The 23,605-nt window shown below is 42.5% G+C and overlaps 1 protein-coding gene across 6 annotated transcripts in view; it reads right to left on the bottom strand.

The window, feature by feature from the left end:
* Positions 1-23,605, bottom strand: part of TULP4 (TUB like protein 4) — a 155,726-nt gene that overhangs the window by 8,459 nt on the left and 123,662 nt on the right. For all 6 annotated transcript variants that reach the window (XM_068677203.1, XM_068677202.1, XM_068677200.1 and 3 more), the window contains 7 exons: positions 14,337-14,561; positions 12,469-12,703; positions 11,834-11,978; positions 10,227-10,371; positions 8,883-8,976; positions 7,831-7,974; positions 1,219-3,806 (listed from right to left, as the gene is read on the bottom strand). In XM_068677203.1, the coding sequence (XP_068533304.1) occupies positions 1,219-3,806; positions 7,831-7,974; positions 8,883-8,976; positions 10,227-10,371; positions 11,834-11,978; positions 12,469-12,703; positions 14,337-14,561 (3,576 nt within the window). The remainder of the gene's footprint in view (positions 1-1,218; positions 3,807-7,830; positions 7,975-8,882; positions 8,977-10,226; positions 10,372-11,833; positions 11,979-12,468; positions 12,704-14,336; positions 14,562-23,605) is intronic.

Raw genomic sequence — 23,605 nt, 5'->3', positions numbered from 1 at the left:
TTCGCACCCAATAAGCTGTATTTCCTCTTTGAAATAAATTTCCTTAGCACGTAATTACACTGAGAATGAATTAGCAAAGGGGCAGTGGAAGCTGCTTGGAATGTAAAGCGAGGCGACTCAGGTGGTTCTGCTGCAAGCAATATCTGAAGTTTGGCCTACTATTGCTGCTTTCTCATTGGCTTAATGAGAAGCTCAGATCATAGTTTTCCTGCAGTGAAGTTCCTTGAGCTAGAATGGAGGCTGTCTGCAAGTGGAGGCTTTGTCCCATCACCAGCAATGCCTATGGCCAGCATATTTTTTATGGGCATTTATCCACAGTCGCTGCCTTTTCAATGAGTTGTTACAGATGGACAAAACCAAGAGACTACAACTGGTCATTACATTGGATATTTACGACTCTGAACTCCCAAGTTAAATCAGAGGGAGCTGAGAGCTTTGACGTTTTTAATAAACCGAGAGATATTCAGAGATGGTACAACTGAACTAGGAATTAAATCTGTATCTCCCAAGCTTTAGTTTGGTGTCCTGCTTATTTGTATCAATTAATGGCCTACTTCTGATGTGATAACATCCCATTCAGGCCAAGGTGAGAGAGATGAAAACTAAATACTTTGATTTTCTGAACTTTCCACAAACTCCTCTACCCACAGGCCATACATAGCAGGCCACAAGCCGCTCTTGCTAGGGTCAGAGCTCCCACTTGTTCCTTTAGGATTAAGAACCAGCCCCACAGGCCTGGTAACTCATGAGAGGAAATTTTGAACAAGGGAACCTAATTGTATGTCTGTCTATCTTAGCTATCTGTTGAATGGAGCTTACCTGTGTAATTATCACAAGAACTGAGCAGTGATCATTACACTAACTATTATTCTCAATACCTGACTTCAAATGCAACTACAGCTGGGGAAATGTGTTGCATTTTCCCCTTGCACTTTATTACAAAAAACACTTACCTTCGGAAGTAAAAGCTAGTCAGATTAAAGGAGGCCTTTGCTCCTATGTCTGACCGGAGTAATTCAAAACATACTTGGTAAATTTACTTTACAGCTGAACTTTGCCCTTAGCTCTGGACCTAGACGCCTGATTGCTGGCTTTTATGGATTACTTTCTGTGCATAGCAAAGTTTTTTTCAAAGAGCAGCTAACACGAGCTGGAGGCATTCTTGCCCAGCTTTCCCCCCTGCCCACCCACCCGCGGCATCTGCTGCCGCCCTCCTACCTGTCGTCCTTCCAGCTCAATCTGGAAGTTTTTTGCAGACTCCTGGGTGACCCGCCCTCCGAAGTCCAGCTGGTAGACTTGCGTTGCCTCGTTCCACAGCGGCTGCTTGTTGGCCATCACATACACAAAGCCCTGGCTCCCCAGCCTCCCATCCTCCTTCTCGCTGGCCTTACGGCACTTAAACTCATCCAGCTCACTGGCTGTCCTCAAATTCCTTTTGGTTTTCCAACCCTTTTTGCTGCCCTGACTCTGGTTCATCAGTTCATCCCCGCTGATAAAAAGCTCTGGCTCGCTCTCTGAACTATCCTGAAATTCATTTGTCTTGTTCAGCTTCTTGGACTTCAGCTGGTCTTTCTGGCTCTTGACTTTCTTCTTCTCTCTCCCCAGCCTCGGGCTGGATATTAGCGAATTGAAGTCAGTCAGTGTCCTCGCCTCCTTTTTGACCTTGCCCTCGGTAATAGCCTGCACGTTCCCTTCCTCAGCGCGACTATCGAGTCGCTTCCGGCTCTTCTTGCCGAATTTGTCTGTCCTTTGGGGAACAGGGCTTTCGGTCAAGGAGAGCACCTCCTGGAAGGTGTCCGCCGTCTCCACCATTACCTCTGTGCCCACGTGGCCCTGAAGCTCCGCCGGCGGGGGAGACATGACCGGCTTCTCCACCACCAGGAGCGGCTTGGGGGGCAGAGTGCCCTGGGGGTTCTGCACGGGTGGGCATGCGCTGTAGGAGCTCCACGGGTGCAAGGCTATCGGTGGCAGCTGTAAACTAGAGCAGGCGCTACTTCCCGGGTACATGGGCGGCAGAGGGCAGTAGGAGAGGTTGGGCGGGTAACCTGGCTGAAGCACGACGGTCGGCTCCTGCTGTGCAAACTGCGTGGGGGCCAGAGCTTCTTTGGGGGAGCAGGGGGGCTGCATTCCCTGAAGGGGGGGGGCACTGTAGCTTCCTGGGTATGGTACTCCAACCCCGTAACTCGTCTGGAAGGTGGCAGTGGGACTGGTCGGAGACTTAGGGGAGACAAACGGCACTCGAGACATATCCAGATGCTGCGCTTGTCCGATGATGAGAGGAGCCGGTTTTAGAGGGTTGGGCACTGAGCTCTGCGATGTCCTTTCCTGAGGAACCCAGATCTCTTCACTCACCATAGGGTCCCACTGGTAGGGCGGTGGCCGTTTCACGCTGATGGCAGCCTCCGTCAAGGCCACGGGTACATGCCGGATTGATTTTTCCACCGGGCAGTGCTGAGAAAGAGCCTCATCCTCCGTGAAGGCGGAGTTGATATAATCCGCCCGGTCACGGGAGCTGTCAGGCGGGCTCAGCAGGCTGTAGGAGGACTGGGAGGCCAGGGGCGAAGTGCTGACGGAGTGAGCGAGGACAGAGCTGTGCTGGGAGCCACTCCCCGCGCCCAGATCAGGTCTCATGCCACCCATGCTGGAAGTGCTGTTGCTAGCGTTGGCGTTAGCCATGCTGCCCATACCAGCAGCGCTGGCGGTGCTGCCGCCGCTGCTGCACTGGCTGCAGGTGTACAGGGCGGTGGGTACTCTCTGCTGGTACTGCGCCGTCACCACGCTGCTCTTGGCTTTGGGGGGAAGCTGCAAGGTGGCTCTCTGGCCGTCCACCAGCTGGGCCATTTTCAGCGCCGCCTCCCTGCTGTTCCTCCGCAGCGTGGCGTGAATGATAGTGCTGTCCAGCCTCTGCGCCATGCTCCTGCCCTGTGACAGCTGGCTGGCGATGTCGGGGTATGGCGGCGGGTCCCCGCTGGGGATGGAGTAACGGGGAACCGTCAGCCGGTTGAGGGTGGCGCTGGTGCAGGGCTGCTGCATCTTCTTCTCGGCGGCGGTGATGCGCAGGGTGGCGGAGCTGCCGGGCCCCGGCAGGGTGTAAGTGCCCTGGGCGCAGAGCATCCGTGTGCGAGGCCGGCACACCTCCTCCACGTTCCCGCTGCTGTCGAACGTCGTTATGCGCTCGTAGCCCAGCGGCGGCTGATAGTGCCCAGCCGGGTAGAGGGAGAACTCCCCCTTTTTCAGGCAGAGGTCGAGGGGCGGCGGCGGGGGGCCGGGCGGTGGTGGCGGGGGCCCAGCAGGAGGGACGGTGCCGGGGTAGGGTGGCGGGGGGTTCATCTTGTTCAGCTGCAGCTCCTGGGCGGCCCCAAAGACGACAGCGTCGCCTTCCACCAGCTGCGGCCCCGGCCGCGGAGGCTTGGCCTTGGGAGGGGGCTCGTGATCGCGGTCGCCGTGGTCCCGGAGGTCAGCGAGGGCCATGGCAGGGGGTGGTGGGGCGATGGCAGGGGGCGCGGGGATGGTGCGGCCCAGCTCCCCGCCCGCCGCCGCCGCCACCGCTGCCATCGCCCCAGGGCCAGGACCGGGGCCAGGGAAGCGCCCTGGGGGCCCCGGGAAGGGTCCCGTCCCCTCGCCCCCCGCCTCGGCCGGAGGGTTGGCCAGCACGTCCAGCTGCACGTTCTGGTTAGCCAGCAGCGACTGCACCAGGCCGATGCTCTGCGTGGGCGACATGGCCTGGGCCGAGCTGTGGATGGGCGCGATGGGGATGTTGACGGTGCAGGGCGGGCTGCTGGCGGGGGCTCCGGGCGCCCCAGGCACTGCAACAAAGACACATCCAGTCAACTGATGGGCTCCTTGCATGTGGAGAGGCCACTTACATCCCGCTCATCCCTGCCAGCCTTTGCTGAGCACAGCACTTAGGCAAGCACAAGGACAGCAGGCACCAAACATGGGAATGTTCCAGAAATGCCTCGCGTGCTGGTTGGTTTTCTCCAGCACTTTGCGGAAGGCATGTGGGAGGCTAAAAAATGCAGCACTCGAAAATTTCACGGCAGTGTTTACACAAAATTCAGCAACTGGGGAGAATTGTTTTTAAAGCTAGTGAGAAGAAAACCATGGCATGTCTCTTGTACCTTGTCGTTCTGCTTTACCTTTGACAGCTTGAACAGCCTGCTTATCTGTTGCACTTGCTTAAGTGCTCTGCTGTTTGGATGGGCTGCTATCAGCCTCTGAAATCAGACATTAGCTGGAGCAATTAAGTGAGCCTATCTTCACTGACTCCCATTGCACAAGAGCTGTTGATCAGCTTTAAGTTAACTTCTAGCAGTGGTGTTTCAGAGCCTTCCTTCAGCCTGCACTGATCTCCATGGACTTTCCCAGAGCAGTGAGTGTACCTGATGGGTCCACCCAACCACTCACTCATCATCCAGTTGTAACTACCATAATCAAAGGAATAAAAGGTTTTCTGAATCATGACTCACATTACTTTTCAGGCAAGTTTTTTGATAATAAATACATTAACACACAATAGAAAAGAAAATCCACTCACAGCCCCCCGGCTGCTGCCCTTTTTTCTTTGGCCTTCATACTAGGATCACCCAAGGTGCCTCCCTGACTTTCTCTAGGGCTGATGCTACGTGACGGTGGGGCACAAAGCAGTCCCCACCTGCCCAGGCTGACACTCTCTCGTGCCAGTCAGGCTAGAGACCGAGCTTTAAGCAGAGGATACAGTGATGCTCCTCAAGCCTACTCTCTGATCTGATGGCAATTAGCAGCTTTGACTTAGGTGTTTGATGAATATTGTCTTCAAAAAAAAAGTGAAGGAAAATAAGAAAGTGGAAAACTTGCACTAAAAGCACTGTATAAATTGTTAGTATAATGTTCCCAAATTCAATGAGCTTAGGCAAACTGGAGAATACAGACACCAGCTGGCAAAAGGGAAGTATTATTATCCCTTGAGTACAGTGAATGACAAAGCAACACAATAAAAGAAGGAAAATGAAACAGAGGGAGGAATATGATGGAATGAAATACAGACAAAACACATAGAAGATATTGAAAGCAAGTTCTTGTGGAAAAGATGTGAGGAAATAGAGGGAATCCAGAAAGATTCAAGAAGTAGTTATAGTCAGGGCACTTTCAGCTTCGGTATTTGGTTTGGCTGCAATCATAAATGTGAAAAGAAGCAAATGAGCAAATGACTATATGAAAAGTTTCCCATACATGGTAGTGAACAAGTGAGAGTGCGGCAAGAAGCAGTTCTGACAATTTTAAGCACAAAGCATGGACTTTGCTCCAACAGTTTGCAATTCCTTCTGCAAAAAGGGGTGAGACTGATTCCAATAGGAGCTACCACTGAAAAGTTGGAGAGCAACAGGGAAATGAGAAAGTTGGAAGCAAGTACAGGTGCAGGAGTCAAAATAAGAACTAATATAATAACGAATGAAAAGACAAAGTAATATATAAACAAAAAAGAACCTAAGAATGTTGCAGAGTCCTTATTAGTTTTCCTGTATTTAAAAAAAAAAAAAAAAAAAAGGAAAATTATAAGTGAGTTGTATCCATGATCACATGTGTGTGGAAATTCTGTTAAGACTTCTGATCTGCAAGATGCGATCAGGCTAGGTATCCATTAGCCAGAACTCCTCCAGCCACTGCCCAGTTCCTAATTAATTTCTAATTAAAATTCTAGTCACCTACCCATACTCTATAATTACATTTTCAATAGCATTAGGTTCTTATCAACATCAGTCACCCCAGCCAAAGATAGTAGGTGTACAGATGTTGGTGGCTATGCTGGCTGGCTTTTACGGTAGCTCTGCTCATTCCTTTAGAAGAAGGCTGACAGCTAAACTTCACGGACCCTAAGGCAGTGTGATTCTGTGCCTGGCTGGCAGGCCATGCGCTCATCCCAATGCCTGCAGGTTAGCAATTTATCCTCCAGAGCATGAATTTTAATTGTTAGCTTGGCTTGAGCAATCCCAAACGTTGCTGTCATGGGAATTAAGTGCCTATCCAAATAACACCTCATTTGTGATGGTGTTGCGTAATACCCCAATGTGTTTAAATCCAATATTTTCTCATTTCTCCAATGGTTTTTAATTGATTTGTTTGCATAATTTGCAAGTTAAATCAATTCGCTGTCCGTTTGCCTTGCCAAGTCTTTACTGACTACATTAAAAAGTACCTGTCCCAAGAGTACTTCACTAATAAATTCCACTGCCCAAGAGCAGCTTTCTACTATTATTGTTCTTGTTGTGGTTTACTTGTTTTAAATCTGTTATGTAATCATCATCCACACTGCAATATATTTTCCTGTTAGTATAAGGTACTTTCTTTCGTTATATACGTGCTTTAAGAAAGGATATCTCCAAAAGGTTTTAAAATTTAAGTAGTCAAGTCAGAAATGAATGTTCAGAAGAAACTTCAAAGAAAAAAGTGGCCAGAAGAGAAAGATTCTTATAGAGGACTGGGTAATGTGACTCTTCTATTACCTTTCTCAAAGAGCTCAAACAATACTCTATCAATTTTCCCCATATTTCTGTGGTGTTTACTAACTTTTGATTCACAATACTGTTTCGGCTCTTTTAGTAATATAAAAAGAAATGATATTGCAGATCCAATTTTCATGAAGAGACAAAAAAAACTTTTTTTTTCTTATTCAATTGTTCTATTATGTTCTGTATGCTTGACTCAGGTTTCATACTAGAAAATGTTATTATTTATTTTCAGATTTTTCTGAAGAAACTATTTCTTTCTTCAAATCCTACAGGTTCATATCAGGTAGACATAAATTAAACAAGCCAAGCCTCAAATCATGAGGGAATGGGCTTCCTTTTAAGCACGTGAATGTTTCTTTAAAAATTCAGAGAACTACTCTGATGCTTGAGTTAGTCACAAGCTTGGGTGCTTTCAGCAGTCAAAATTATGGTACAAAATAATGTGAGAATTTCTATTTACTTCATTAGCTTCTATCTCAAGCTTATAAGTCCTTTGCAGTGCTCACACATCTTCCCCCTTAAAGAATGCTGGCTGTCCATGAAGGCCACTCCATAGTTCCAAAAAAACGTGACATGAGAAACAGGAATCCCTCATCGATGTGAGAATCCTGAAATTGTATTAATTTAACTTTTTGGCAATTATGTATTCATCTTATTTGCATGTTTTTTTTTGTTTGTTTGTTTTGTTTTATTGGAGAAGGTCTTCAGTACTTCTAGTCCACACTCTTATCACCCCACACATATGTCACACCCATATCACCTGCAACCAAGCCTTGCCTGTACTACTTGAATGTTCTGCTACCTTCCACCTCAGAGAAATTAGAAATTCCTTCCTGACCCCCCATCGATTATACAATACACTATTTTAGCCTCTCTGTAAGACTCAATACTGATAAAAATCCAAATGGGCTTTTAACACATCTCAATATGTGGCTGGGTAAGTCAGGAACCTCCCCAGGCTCCTGTCAGCAGATGGTGCTTTGATGCCATCAGGTCACAAAAACAACCCTTCTGGGCTTCTGACACAACATAATTCTGGCCTACAAAGATGGGGAATGCAAGGCTTCAATCTACAGAGAATTCTTAGTGAACTAAACCGAAGACGATTAATGTTACAATGAACTTGAAACTTAGTAGCTCTATGTGGATTATACTCTCTGTGTATTTTTATAAAAAACGTGTCTGTAATACATATTAGCCTCGTTCTAATTCTATTCTACAGGACTCCATCGCAGTTAAGAGATTTTGATTTGTGTATTTACCAGAGGGAGCTAGTGACACAAATGATCTGTCCTCCAGCTAGCTTAACCCATAATTTGAAAGATCTCTAGTTCCTCCTTACCCGGTAAATCATCTTCATCTTCACTGAAAACATTTGGATTAAAGACAGGCAGGTTAATGTAGTCCATTGAAATCTTTCGCACTTCTGGGAGATATATTGTCATCTGCCTGGGCTGAAGATGCAGCAAACTGGTTTTATATATTACTGGAGACAAAGTATAACAAGAAATAAAAAAAAAAAAAAGAAATCTGTCACACAGACCATCTAAAGCTAAGAGAGAGAATTAATTAAAAGCAGATAGAAGAGTTATGACTATTTTTATATGATTTATTTTTGAACAAATGCATGTATGGGCCATTCATAACCAAATCACTATGTAATGTTATTTTTGCATAAACAGTATAAAAAGGGTTGTTTCTTTCAGCTATTTCTCCTTAAACAGAAGCAGTCTCTCTTTAGTTAAATAAGCTGTGGAAATAATAAATTACTTCATCCTGTATTTGCATCTATATTTAGGAAAGGAAAATATTTCTTCCATTCTACTTTTGGAACTCCTGACCACAGGATTCTACAGACTTATATGAACTTGGGGAAAATGGGAAATGTCTCAGAAAGGAAATCTGCTAAGGGTTACCACAGAATGATAGAATCATAGAACAGCTCAGGTTGGAAGGGACCCTGAAGACCACCTAGTCCCAAGCCCCTGCCATAGGCTGGGATGCCACCCACTAGATCAAGTTGCCCAGGGCCCTGTCCAACCTGGTCCTGAACACCTGCATGGATGGGACATCCACAACTTCTCTGGGCAACCTGTGCCAGTGCCTCACCGCCCTCTGAGTGAAGAATTTCCTCCTGTTAAGGTCTGGACTTTACTATTAATTAATCTGTTCATTACAGCTGAGATTTTTAACGTCTTCATCTTGTTATTGTAAATTAAAGATTTGAATCTTGTTTAGCTACAGTAAAATTTGTAAAATCTGATTCCTACTGTCCATAGAAAATAACTACTTTGTTAAAGAAGACTTCTGATCACCTGAAACGAATCAGACAGCATAAATTTGTTATTTGTTAGAAACACTGATATGCAAAAAATCAAAAGAATTTACTTTTACCTGCACCAAGGTTCGTTGGTAGGAAAGCAGCCAAACCCACAATTTTAAATTTGGTTCCCCAGATGTTGGATGTGACCTGAGCAAGGTAGTTGTGCTGCAAAAAAAAAACCAACAAACAAAACATCTTTTTCACCTGATAAAATCTGCATGAAGTTCTAATAAAAACCTGCAGAGCAGTAAAGCTATTGCAAGTGATAATACAACTGCAGCTTCTTTTATTTTATTGGAACAGCCTAAAGTGTCTTTGTAGCAACTATTATACCCAGTCATTAAGAAGCCTCATTTTGATATCTGAACACCATCAGAAATTATGTCAACAATCATATAGGCTACTTAAAGCTGTTGAAGTGCAGAAGAACATGATAGCTGCTTAGTGAGAATAAGACTGTTTTCAGATGCTTGCTTCTCCCACACAATTAAGGTCCAGCTATTTTGTATTTCAGAAAGAAATGCTGCCTGCCCTTTGGTTCTATGCTTAAAAATCACTTTACAGCACAATAAATAAGACAGAAATGAATTCATAATGAGCTTCCAAAGCAGTTTCCCAAACCACTGCTTCTGTGGTAATCAAATTACAGCTACAAAAGATTAATAAATTTGAAAGTCCAAGAGTTATGCCATCAGCATCAAGAACGGGATTTACGCCTTTGCTCTCCTGTGCTATTCAAAGGACTTTTGGTTTTATCTACCACTGCGATATAACTGACCAAGAACGTTTTAGTATGAAGGAAAAAGTGAAATGACAGAATGGAAAAAAAGCAACTGAAACAATAGAAAATAAAATGAAAAGAATTCAGATTGGTATTAATGAAATGAGTAACCCAGACAGTTTTACAGGCTGCTAAGTTTCATTTACCCACAGAACGTGAACAACACAAAGAACACAAAATGCCAATTTCTTGCCTTCCTTCCAATTAAGGCTGTTCCAAGCAATTATGAAACAGAGAACATTTGGCCCTGTAGAGCAATCATTTCCCTGTCTCTGCAGAATCCTAGCAAAGCAGAGAACTACAGTGGCATTAGGACAGCTCTGCAAAAACTGAGTAAGAAACACTTTCACATATACTTTCAAACAGCCAACAACATCAACTAGAATAAAATCTCTCACATGGATTCACATTGGCAGAAGTAACTGGGGAAAGACTTATAAAACAATGCTTGATACTCCATTGGTACTTTAGACCATCAATATTGACTTAGAAAATAGGATTCTACAGGTGTTCCATCTAGTAGCTGTAATTACATGAAACTATTCTACTGGTGATCACTGGATCTATATCACAGCTTGCTGCCTCTGGAAAGCACTGAATTTGGGCTCAGGTCTGGTAACAATGCACACAATACCTGAGTAATGTCTTCTAAAGGAAACTCTCTTCGGGTTAGGCTTGGTGAACCAATAGAAGGTTTCCTTATCGGTAACCTTGGTGATCTTGATATCTCCTGCGCGGCTCGTGACATCTTTGGAGATTTGCGAGCTTCTATATTGATTCTGCATATAAAGCAATAATTAGAATCATCAACTGGCATGCAAAAAAAATCCAAGTCTTGGAATATAAAGATGGTAATGAAGACAACTGGTATGGTGTTCTCTAGGTGATGAATGAAGACTGCATAGTCTACAGGATGGAGAGTTATGGTTCAAATTTTGAAGATATAAAAAGCCCAACACATTTGCAGTAACTCAGATCGGATGCCTTCAGATTCATTTAACGAAGCTTACAGCAGTTTTACCAGATGCAATATATCCTCCACTAATCCATAAAGAGGTGTAAAAGGCTGAATTATTTCAGCTCTGCAGACTTCGAGCAAAGCCTCAAGAAATGGCAACATGACGCTTGAGCTGGCAGATCTCTGCAATAGCACAGCAAACCAAGGCTCCACAATCTTCATCGGTGCTCTCATTCTAAGCCAAAAGTTACTCCTAGCCCATGTTATACATGTTTTATACAAAGGGAGCCATGAATATGGGGATCATGCAACCGAAAAAGATCACTGGTGGCAAAAATAAAGAACAGAAGTTGTATTTGAAAAATCTGCTCTTAGAAAACCAAGAGAACAAGATTCTTCCTTTCCCTGAACTATTTCTGTTTTAGGCGCAGGAATTGGTGGTTCTTCCGTCAAGGACTACTGAAATAAAGTTTTGGTATTTTACACATTACAGTCACATATAAAGGGATGCATTTCCTTTGCCTCAGTCTAGGACAGTCTCATACTATGAAGTCTTTGGAAAAGCTGCAGCTAGAAGCTGTCAGTGCCACAATCCTGCAACACGAAGCTGGCAGTCAGACGTCAGTGCCTGTGAGAACCATCATGGTTATCAGTGAGGCTGTGCAGGTGGGGGATTCTGTCTATACACATAATAAATATGAAGAGCTGGCAGGAAAGCAACTAGAGCAAAAAATAGCTTAGAAATTTGTTTTTCATATCGTTACAGAGCCTTGTCAAATGTTTAGGAGGAAGTCTTCCTTGCAAGGTTGCCACATCAGCAGTGCCACCTAGGCCAGGATCAATTGTGTGGATTTTTGAACTTGAAAATATCCCTAAGGAAGTACAGGCTCTAACTAGACTGGGGATTCTAAGCACAGACTGCATAAAGAAAAGGACTATCTAAAGGAGGAAATATTCCATGGTGGCAAGAGTTCGCATACAGCAAAGGCAGTGATTGGAGAGTTCATAAAGCTTTTCCTTGAGACTGCTGGGGAAGAACAGTGACTATTGTTTCCCATTATTTTCTGCCCCACAGCTTTCCCCAAAGTCCACCTCAACACCAGTCTCTGAAATCACTGCAGAACTGCACACTGCAGAGGACCCCACTGCTCCTCAAAGGAGTTTGCTTTTAACATTCTGAGGTGTTAAGACACTTTTTAAAGAAATGAAAAGAAAAAAAAAAAAAAAGAAAAGGAAGAAAACTTGGCAAAAAAAAGATGATGAAATATCCAAGCAATGATTACCTGGGGAGTTTGGGTGATTTGCTAGCTCGACTGATTTTGGGAGACTTTTTAGCTGCCCAGTCATCACTCAGTTCGATATCGCTGGAGTCAGAGCAGTTGCAGCTGTCAATCACAGTGGAAATCAAGCTGTTTCCATAGATTTCATCTATCAAGACAGGCCCCAGAAAATATAAGTGCTGCTTCAGAAAACTGGTATCAATTACAACTATCAGTCATCAGAAGCATAAACCTGATCCACAGGCAGCAGACAAGATAAAACTATACAGACATAATTAACTGTTCTTCACCTTGCCTTGTATAAAGTCCAAGTTTCCAATGGTCTGAACTCAAGTGCACATGATTCAGAGGGGCGAATCGCATTCAAATGACTTCAAAATTAAGACTTAAGAATATTTTCTGCTAATTAGCAATCTATTCTTCTCTATTCAAAATACAAGAAGTTCTCTTTTGTAAAACAGAAGACTATATGCTATAATTTGAGAAGCTTGAGCTTGAACTTTTTCCCATAGAAAAAAAAAATCAGATGCTAACTTCCATATTGCATATATAGATTTTTTTTTTAACTCTTGAGATTTTAATATCTAAAGTCTGTCTTCCTAAATAATTTTTTATACAGAGCTACAATTCACTTTTACCTGCTTTTCCATCTGTTTTAGGATCCATGATGACAAACTCCGGCCGCAACTTGCTGATACGACGTCCTTTGAGGATGGGCACCAGTCCCCCAAGATATTCCAAGTACAGAGTATAACATGGACCACCGACCTCTGGGTCATCTTCTGTCCGCTTCATCGTGCAGTGAAGCCGTTCATTGCCAGCTGTTGGGTAGCTGACAAAATCTCTCATATTGTTTGGGTCTGGGATAGGAGGCTTAATTAAACGAAGGAAGGAAAGAGAAAGTTTTCTATAGGTTATTGCTTTTTTTTGTCTGTGGCAACTTAATCCTGACATGACTAACTGAATTTGAATCCACTTCTAACTTGGCAGCTCCAGATTAGTACAGATTACTGTGTGAGTTATGCAAGACCCACATGCAAGACAGAGGTGCTGTATACTATTTAGTTAGGTTAAAAGCAGCGCAAAACTACAAAACTAAAACTAATTTCATCAAAGAGGAAGATAGAACTTCTGGTTGGAGAACTGCATTAGACAACAAACTTGTACCAAAGTCCCAGCTCTATTGCAAACTTCTGTTTTAACTTGGGTAATGTGTTCAAGTCAAAGTCAGAGTATCTTGCCTCCTGCTGTCCCCTCGTGAACTTAGCCACTCATGTTCCCATTCCTAGTTAGTACTGGTGCATGCTATACCACTATGTTATGATGCTGTCAGCTCTGGAAAAAAAAACTTGTACCTCTTCCATCATCCCATTCATTTCCATGCACATGACCCATCTTTGATGAGGGCCTTTTTGCATGCTGTGTTGAGAAATGTGAGCCCAAAGCTCAAGGTGGGTTACTTTGCCCTGCTTGCCAGCAGGTTGTATTAATCCATGAAGAGCTCAGTCCTAAAGCAACTAGACTGCTTTTGTCCAAGACAATACAGCCTCTACGACACAAATACTAGTAATGTGTGCTCCTTTACCACTATTCTACTTAATGCTCTGTATCGTTGAAGATCAAGAAGTCATGGTTACAGTAAGGTATTTATTCTTCTTTGACAAGTGGCATGTTTCACAGTTGCATAAATTGCCCTGATTAGCAGTACACAAATGGAACTGTGTTGAATCATTGTATTATAGGCATAATTTGGTCTCATTTAAGCTTGGCCAACTCCACAGATTTCAAATTGGTTATTCTAGATCTATATTGTTTTAACAAGGACCTGAAACTCAAATAAACTGCTGTAATACATACACAAAAAATACATAACACGAAAATACATATTTGAATGTAGGCCATTTACTAGCTAATGCTCTGGTTTACAGGCTGTGATAAAGAGTTTTGAAATCCTGAGATGTGCCTGAGGGCAAAAATACGAAAAAATGGGGTTGAGCAGATGGCTCTGCAAACAGCTCTGCTAATGTACAGGAAAAGGCATAATATCTGCTTCATTTTCCCATAGCACTGCTGGAACAGTAAGGTTAGCAGAACTTGTCAGTAGAGATATTTGGGCAGCCACAGGTCTTAAGGACTCATGTAACATGCAGGGAGACAACTGTTTTGCGCCTGTGAATCTCTCCTAAACTGTGACACGATACTATCATTGGCATGAGCTTCTTTGGTAGTCTGTACAAGTCAACAGCATATTGTACCCTTGGGAAAGGCCATCCACAAGGTTTAGCACAGATCAGGGTATGAGCCCTCTTTTCAGATTTTAGTAGGCACCACACTGATCACTGATCCATGATGTCATTGAAGAGGAGAGGAATTACCCTTAATCAAGCTTTTTAACATAATTATGTGGAGCCAGGATTTTTTCCTTTGTCACTTAGGAGCAGCATGGGGGAAGAAAATCAAGCAACCCATTCCTCTTCCACACATACACATGCTTCTTTCCTTTCACCTTGATTGTTGGTATGAAGGCAGTGGTGAGGTACGAGCAGAGCCGAGGGGGCAGGGTCAGCTTGCTGATATCCTTGTCATCCCGCAGACAGCTAGCGATGGTCTGCTGGCACAGGAGCTGCAGACTGGAGACCCTGTGCTCTACTCTGACAACGTATAATGCCGGTCCAGAAGCCATCAGCAGGCGTGAATCCCTGTGACCCCAGCAGATCGAGATGATGGGACGCTGCATGAAGAGGAAAGGAAGAGGGCATAACTTGAAAAGACCATATACTTTCACCCAAACAATTGTGCAGCAAGTGTTCATACAAGTTCAGAACCAAACATGTTCCCTTTCATCTTCCAGAAACTTAAACATGCACGTTTTTGTCCACAAAAGTGAGAAAAAAACGTGAACATCTGAAATTATTGATAACAGTGGTTGATATTTATATCATGCTTTTTACTCACAAGACTTAAAGTGCTTCACACAAGGAATTGTCTATCAATTTCATCACGCAGATGGGGAAAATGAGGCACTACGGGGACATGTGACTTAAAAGTCATGAAGTGTTAAAAAGCAGGATCCTTTGAGGCCCCATCCAGATTGTTTTTTCAGTCATCTCATCAATCTTCATCCTCTGGTAATGGCTCATAGTTTACAAATGAAATTCAAACTGCGTGCCCAGAGACAATCAGTAGACTAGTGAACAAAATCCAAATGGTTTGCTTGTGTTGCACTGAGTCTTCTGCCACACAATGTCTTTTTTGAACCATTCCCAGAGGAAGTGAATTGTAAAAGACCACCATGGGCAAAATGAAGAATGGCCTTTTTGTGTCCTGCTTGTCCACACTGAAAAATGTCAAAGTCCATGGCATTAAGCACAGAAATAGAGGTGACTGGGACAAAGTGTCAGAACTCAGAGCCATATACCAAAAATCAGCTCAACCCCCCACTTTGCACATCATTCTCTGCTGAAGGAATACGACGAGTTTACATGATAATAATAAGTTGTGGGAAAATGTAGAACCACTAAAAAGGTTTTCAGTGCAGGTCTCAAGTAACAGCCTCACTAAAAACTGAACAGACTGAATAATCTAATGAACACCATCTCTTAAGAGATATGGGAACCTGTTTTCAGCAGGGGGGTTGGGCTCGATGATCCCAGAGGTCCCTTCCAACCCTTACAATTGTGTGATTCTGTGTGATTCTGTAACATGAGTAAACTTGTGCTTCGGGGTGCAAGATGATCCTCATGAGTAGAGCTGTCCCACAAACATCTCTGAGCTCTTTCCCAGACAGCTACTTGTGCTCACAAGAAGTTTTCTAAACTGTCATGCTAAAACCCATCTTCTTCACGCACAGCACTGGTGTGTTGTGACCTTTTATAGCACTACCACTATTATTTTTGCCCTTCAAGAGGGTTATCTGCAGCCACGTCATCTCCTGCCTTCTGTGTTGCAAAACTCTTTACTTGCATATATACACACTGAGAGGAAGAAACACTCCATGAAGAATACTGTCCAGTGGGCCGTAACCAGTGAACTGCAAAAGGTTTACTCCTTCCTGTGAAGGGCTCCCTTCTTTTCGCAACCCTTGACATCCAGAAGTTTAAGTGAATATATTCTTTAGCTAATTATGAATTGTATTTACTGAAAGGTCAGGGTCTCTTTGGAATATCATAATGCAGCAAACAAGAATTAACTACGTAGAAGATAAAAGTCAAGGCACCATCAATAGTAACCTTTATCTACTCCTCTCCAGTAATATGGTACCCAGATACACGGTTTGGATTAGCCAAAAATTTACTAATTTAGTTTGGAGTTAGAAGTTACTAATCTAGTTTACAAATTTAAATTGCTTAAAGATGAGAAATAAGCACAAGACTTTTTTTTTTTTTTTCCTGTGAATGCTATAAACCAAAATGCAGTTGCACAGAATGACATTGATGCCTATCATCAAGATTAAGGACTGGATGACAACTTTTTCAGAAAAAAATATCTTCCCTGCTACATCATCTTATCCTAGATTTAAATTTCAAAGTAAATATTGGTTTTAAAGTAGGAGGAATAAAGAGCTTCAGAGACAACGCTACAAACGGTTCTATGGGGGCAGAAACCTTCGGGCTGACTGATATGCAAATGGAAAGCAACAACATGTGAACATTGTGATTTTCACAGTAATTGCCAAAGGCATTTTGTAGTGGAGAACTTCAAAAGAATTGAGAAATCCTTCATGTACCATCAATAATTATTACATGGCTTGTCATAACCATTATTTGTGGGACAGAGCCTCGGATTCGATGAGTGATCACATAAAATGTCCCTACTGATGGGTATTTTCATTATTTGAGAGTGTGCTCAACCCTCCTACTGCCTGGCAGTAATGAGACGGTTCATGCTACTTGCAAAACAAATATGATTGGAAAGGCACTGACAAAAGTTAGGTACCTGCCACTTATAGTGTACAACAGCCCGAGGAAGGCACTAGGAGATAGGCCCTGATTTCCTCAAGGACTGACTTCCAGCACGGGCAGAACTATCTGCCTGTTAGTTAGTACTATCTGATAGTAACTATCTGATGGTTACTGTGGGAACCAAACCACATCCCTCTGGTCACACTGGATCAAGCAAAGCTTACCTATAAATGAGGTGAGGGAACAAACAAATGTGTGACTTAGCACAAAAACATTTATTGCTTACATAGAGTTTAATGCCAGAGGAGATTATGAAGTCTAATATCCCAGCTATCACGAACCAATACACCACACCGACAGCCCTACCATTAAGTCTAGCATTTCAGCTACTGTAACATAATATAATACGCCAAGATAGCCCTCTTCTCATCCAGTTATCTGAAGCAAATGAAACCATGTCTCTCAGGTTAATGCAGCATGCAGGGAAGAGCAGAGATGCAGACATTATCAGTGCAAAAACCTGTGCAATCTTAAACATACTCCCAAGGAAAATTTTTTTCAGTATTTTTGAAATGCTGCATGGGACCTTTGGCAATAAAGCACTGTGGAGCTGAGGAACAGTTAGAAAGCCAGAAGCCAAAAGACATTGTCTCACTGTATGATTTCATCTCAATTTCCCAGTAGGCAACCATAACTCACCCATCTTCTGACTTCTGAACACATGACTGCATTATTTAGGCATTTTTTATGTATGTGCATGCATTTTTATGTGAACAATATATGCATGAGTGGGTGCATGTTTAAATAAACACATGCACAGAGAATCATAGAATGGCCTGGACTGGAAGGGACCTTAAAGATCATGTAGTTTCAACCCCCACGCCATGGGCAGGGACACCTCCCACCAGACCAGGTTGCCCAAAGCCCCATCCAGCCTGGCCTTGAGCACCTCCAGGGATGGGGCATCCACAGCTTCTCTGGGCAGCCCGTGCCAGTGCCTCACCACCCTCAGAGTAAAGAACTTGCTCTTAACATCAAATCTAAATCTCTTCTCTTTTAGTTTAAAACTGTTCCCCCTTCTCCTATAATTAACTGTCCATGTAAAAACTCCATCCACATCTTTTTTATAAACCCCATTTAAGTACAGAAAGGCCACAATGATGTCTCCCCAGAGCCTCCTCTTCTCCAGGCTAAACAGCCCCAGCTCTCTCAGCCTTTCTGCACAGGAGAGGTGCTCCAGCCCTCTGATCATCTTTGTGGCCCTCCTCCAGACCCGCTCCAACATCTCCACATCCTTCTAGTGCTGGGGGCCCCAGATCTGGATGCAGCACTCAAAGTGGGGCTTCACAAAGTCAGAGCAGAGGGGGACAATCACCTCCCTTGACCTGCTGCCCACCCCTCTGTTGATGCAGCCCAGGATATGGTTGCCCTTCTGGGCTGCAAGCACTCATTGCTGGCTCATGTCGAGCTTTTTGTCCACCGGAACCTCCAAGTCCTTCTCCACAGGGCTGCTCTTACTGTACTTCTCCCAGTCTGTGCTCATGTCTGGGATTGCCCCGACCCAAGTGCAGCACCTTGCACTTGGACTTGCTGAACCTCATTAGGTTTATGTGTGCCCACTTATTTAGCTTGCCTAAGTCCCTTTGGATGGCACCCCTTCCTTCTGGTGTCATCTGCAAAGCTGCTGAGGGTGCACTCAATCCCACTGTATGTGTCACAGATAACGATATTAAACAGATAAAGATATAATACTTACAAGGGAAGAACTGTTTGTAGATCATGACATTTCCACTCTCCCATTTACATATTTAGTCTGCCCACATTCCTCACCTTTTAACCTTTATATACTCAGTGTCATCGAGTGGTGCTTGTAAAATACTGGTTTGCCTTTGTGTACTGATTCCCCAGGCAGGCCTTGACTTCTTTTTCTATGGCATGGTCAGTCCCCCAGTACTCCTCAAGTCTAATATCCAGCAACACTTCATTTTTAGAGAAGGTCTAGGACTTATGATGAGGTTCAGAGAAAATTAGCTCATGATTAAAGGCCTGGGGAAATAAAAGATCACCCAAATGCCAGATCTGACCTGACCTTTAAATGTACTGCTCCAATAATATTTCTCAATAACTAGGCTTCCCACTCTTTCCCTTGAAAGACATGGATATGAATCAATTACTACTGCAAGTCAGTTATTAGCTGGCTTCACCTAATAACTCCAAACTATGCAGAAGAAAAGCAATTGATCTGCCATGTCTGAAGCAAAAGTATTGTTCCTTATAAAGCATGCATTTATTTCCATTATTTCCAGTGGGTTTAAAAGCCAGATACATCTCCTCAATGCCATTCATCTGTCTCTCTTACAGGAGGAAACACAATTTATCTACTTGCCATCGCTTGTATACAGTTCAATCAAAGACAACACTGTTCAAGCTATTCCTTGCTGCGTTCCTTCAGCTCAGAAATCCTGAGCTATGTGGCTCGTCTGATGCTTGCTCTGGTTCCTTGACTACTAGAACTGGAAGTCCCACTGGTAATGAGATAAACAAAAACAGCATTCCAAGGCAGAAAGTCCAGCAAAGACTCGGATGTTTCTCAGGAGAAATGGTATCTACTGAATGGTACGTACAAGTAAAAACCCTAATGGACACTGTCTGCTTTCTCTCAGTGTACCTTGCTGTTGTGGAGATGCATGCTTTGCCTTTCTCCCTGCTTTTTTTCAGAGAAACCAGAAGGCACAACGGCTACAGTGCCCACCTGGCTCTTCTGAATTTTGTGTGCACATCTCTGCACTGCTGTAGAGTTCAAGGATAATTGTTGGAAAGTAATTTAATATTTTCGTTCTTCTGTTACCCTTATTTACAGTGGGAATAATATTAACTAGTAGCAAGAGAACTGATGGTGATAAAAGCAATAAAGACTATGACATGCTCAGAAATTACACTGCTGTGGCCTTACATGATTTTTCATGCAGCAAACTCAGCAAACTCTTATTTGATTTGCAGGTGTTTCTTGTATTCTGTTTCTACAGTGAGTTTTGGTGTTGTTGTTTAGATTTCAATGTAACTATGAGATTCCATCTTAGCAGAATGAAGCTGTACCTAACCACGTATGGAAAGACAGGCTGTATTTTGCAGTCCTGATCATGACCCATTCGTGTAGCAGTCAGAAATAATCTTATGGCCTATACAGAAAACATGAAGGTCTTCATTGATATCCCAAAGAATTGTTATGCTGGTTAGTTCTAAGCTGATGCTTTTGTTTTTCATCCTGAAACTCTTTTATTTCCGTAAATAAACTCTTTGAAACTTCGGTGTCATCCAGTGACAACTAAATAGGATTAACTTCAGGCAATAGAAAATGAAAGACAATGTTAATTCAGAAGCAACAACCCTGAACGCTGTATGTGAAATAGATGAAGACAAAGTAAGCAAGGTCAGCTCAGCTGGGTAACATAAAAGGCAGCCTCTTCTCTCAAAGTCCTTTTGATCTGAATTTAACCTAAAATTGCACCTTCCTTCTCAGGCCTTAGTAAAATGGATTTTACACAATTATCAGGTTTCGGCAGAAGCACGCTGTCTTAAATCTAACTGTTCAGATGCCAGGACATTTCCAGCACAGGAGCAGTCCATGAAATGTCATGAGGGCTCCTGCTGACTGCAGCATGGTTAGAGCAAGTGGGTCTTCTCAAAGACTACCCAGACCTTCTCCCATAAAGATTTAGCCTTTGGTACAAAACTCTGGAATAGGGTTTAAAAGTACTACACTGAGAAAAATGTGACGACAGTTTTTCTGCATCATATCTTGCTGCCTGTACAACTGCTGATTCTGGAACGTGCTGAGCTCACCTTGCTCTTATCTTTCTTCTTTGCACTTTAGGTCTGATCTGTTCATACAGCAGTTACACAGCAGTATAAAATCATAAGCTAATGTAAATTTACTCTCGGATTATAAATGTATAGATGAGATTGGTATCAGGGTTTCTAAATCCATCATCTTCTTCCCCTGGTCCTCTTTGGGGCATGCAAGAAAGAAAAATCATAAAAAAAAAACAGAGAAGGAAGCTGAAATATAAGCAAAAAATGTGAATTATCAAACAGAATAACTTCACATGTTTGGTGAAGTCAGTAGATAGCCAATTTTTAAGTGGTCCTGCAGGAGACTCCTGAGTTTGAAGTCCAAATAGGAAGACATAAAGTAGTTGTATCCACTGAGAAGTGAATTTTATGACAGCGGGTATGGTTCATTGATATAATAAATAACCCTGTTTGCACATCAGATGAGAAATTCTGAAGTGACAGAACTCAATTGCAGCATTTCCAGGAAACAATTTTAGCAAGACTGACACAGTGTTGAATGAGGCCTATTACTATTATTCCCATCCCTGCTTATTGCCAGGAAAAAGTTATGAGGATTTAACAAATAGCATAAACATTCTTCAAAAAAAAAGAAAAAAAAAAAAAAAAGGAAATTACAACCAGCAGGGCAGCCTGCAGTTTTAATAACAGTTTTAAATGCTGGCAAAGAAGGACCATGAAAAAAACTGTCAGCTAAAACAACTGGGCACATTTTTAGTTCATCAGGTTGATGTTTCTATACACAGGGGTGAGAACAGTAAGTACTAAGATTTACAGAAATTGATAGTATATTTTTTGAATAGTTATCAGCTGATCAACAACCTTTAAGATATGCTCATTGAATAAGATGAATAATCAGTATTGACTCTTGGGAGTCACAACATGGACCTGTTTTTGATATAACTGCTTCCAATAATATAAAAGTCTGGCGTGACGTTCTGAAGGGACTTCAGGCATTTTTTCATCATTCTTTCCCAGTTCAAAGCAGTTTCACTCCGTGTAGCAGAAGTTCTTCATTTGCCTAAATTTTAGCAATGCTTTTTCAGTTCATTGCACTATATTCTGCAAATACATTTTTTTCAGAATGTCAGGGTGGCAGGCTGAAGCCCCAGTGCAGAGAACAAGAGACAGTTACAATATGCTAACTCTATCATTCTGTTTATGAATATTATTTTTCAGTGTTCATTTGGATACTTCTAAACAAGTGCAATTTCCCTACCTAGGGTTTTATAGTCAGCAAACTGGGTTTATGAACCGTAAAATCCTACACTGAAGGTGCTTAAGGGAGTTAATCAAATGATATGGAGGATGTCAAAAACATATTAAAGCTGGAGGAGAAGGTGGCATATAAAACACCTTTAAGGGAACCATGACAACAGTCATCGTCGGGATCAGTAAACTGCAGTACCCTAATCTATTCTATATTGGGGTTTGCAGTGACTTTATGCCACGTAACATTCCAGCCAAGTTGCACATAAATCACACATCAGCTTTAGATTGACTTTTGCTATAAACAATTCCATAACATTTCTTGTTTCCTACAACACCCTACCTACCAAGATACACAGGATAGGCAAACAGCAGAAACAGAGATAGCTGAGTATATTTTACTGATAAAAATTTCAGACATCTGCTTTATCAAAGGACTGGGATAGAGTACCACATAGTTTTGCACCAGCAATCCTCTATTTTCTACGTTTGTTGTTGCTTTACTTTCTTTGACCTTTATATTCAGAACAATGCTCATTTGGAATAAATGTACTTTTCCAGTCACACATTTGCTTGCTTCAGAAGAAACAGTTTAAATAGGAAAGTTTGAGATGTGGAAATTCTTTTCTTCCATTTGCTTTCAATAACCAGTCATGAATTTTATGAAATCCCATTACGAGGCTGACTGCCATATTATAGAAAACTAATGAATTTACTTTGATGAATTTGTCATCAGACATATCACTGGGACCACTGACTCAGTGTCATCTTTGCGTATGCATCTTTGGAACAGAGGTACAGAAAAAGGGAATTTACTAGCAATAGTTTTGCAACAGCAGTCTTTATCTGGTTCTGTTAGTAGACTGAACACTTTGCAATGTTTTAGCATACCTATTATTTAGGTGGTAATATTGTTAGACCAGCATTCAAATACATAGAAGCATAAAGTCCACACGAGCAGATACAGGTGTCTTTCTGAAAGACCCCCTCACTTCCTCCTGCAGCTCAGTAAATATGAATTTAAGTGCACTAAATAAAGAGAATAAACATTGACTAACAACATGAGAGGAATGGCTTTAATTTTGGACAGGTTTATGCACACAGTTTTAAAATTAACATAAATATGTGAGTTTGATTGTTATTTTTAGCCTGGTTTCCTAAGGAAATGAGAATCTGTGATTGTGATATTAATTGGCGGTTTCCATCTCCCTATCTTTCACTTCCATCCTTGTTTAGTAACCTCTGAAGCTGTAGGCTGTCATCAGAAGTCGAGAAAGAGAGGGAAATCTCCATGATAATAAAATACTGCTAAAATTTCAGTGAAAATTGTCAGCTGGAAAAGCAGAGGAGCTCTGGTTAATTATTTTCACTATGAGACATACTGCATTGTGGCGCAGTTACCTGTTCTGTATGACCTGTCAGTTTGTCCTATGAGTACTCATTTAATGGCAGAATAATTACCTCTCACACCAGCCACAATATGTGCTTATAAATAGAATGGAAAGGAGAAGAGCTGAAAAATATGAAATGAAGGCATGTTGGAAGAACTAGTGGCAATGAAAGCACTGAAGCAAAAGAGAATTTGAGGTTATTGGGAACACACTGGGGGAGAGAGCAGTAAGAGATGAGCCTGTACAGATGTACATCTTAAAGCAACCTGTCCCCATCCGTTCCACTGCTCAACCATCAACTTGATTTCACAGCTCAACACTGAAGTGTTATACCAGTTCAACAGCTAACATGGACATACTGTATCCTAGAACTAAAGTAACAGAATACAGCTTGTTTTTAACCTGGTCTGGGAATGAGCTGC

The sequence above is a fragment of the Anas acuta genome, chromosome 3, assembly GCF_963932015.1.
Source record: "Anas acuta chromosome 3, bAnaAcu1.1, whole genome shotgun sequence".
Taxonomy (NCBI): domain Eukaryota; kingdom Metazoa; phylum Chordata; class Aves; order Anseriformes; family Anatidae; genus Anas; species Anas acuta.
This window is presented reverse-complemented; position numbering and strand designations above follow the sequence as displayed.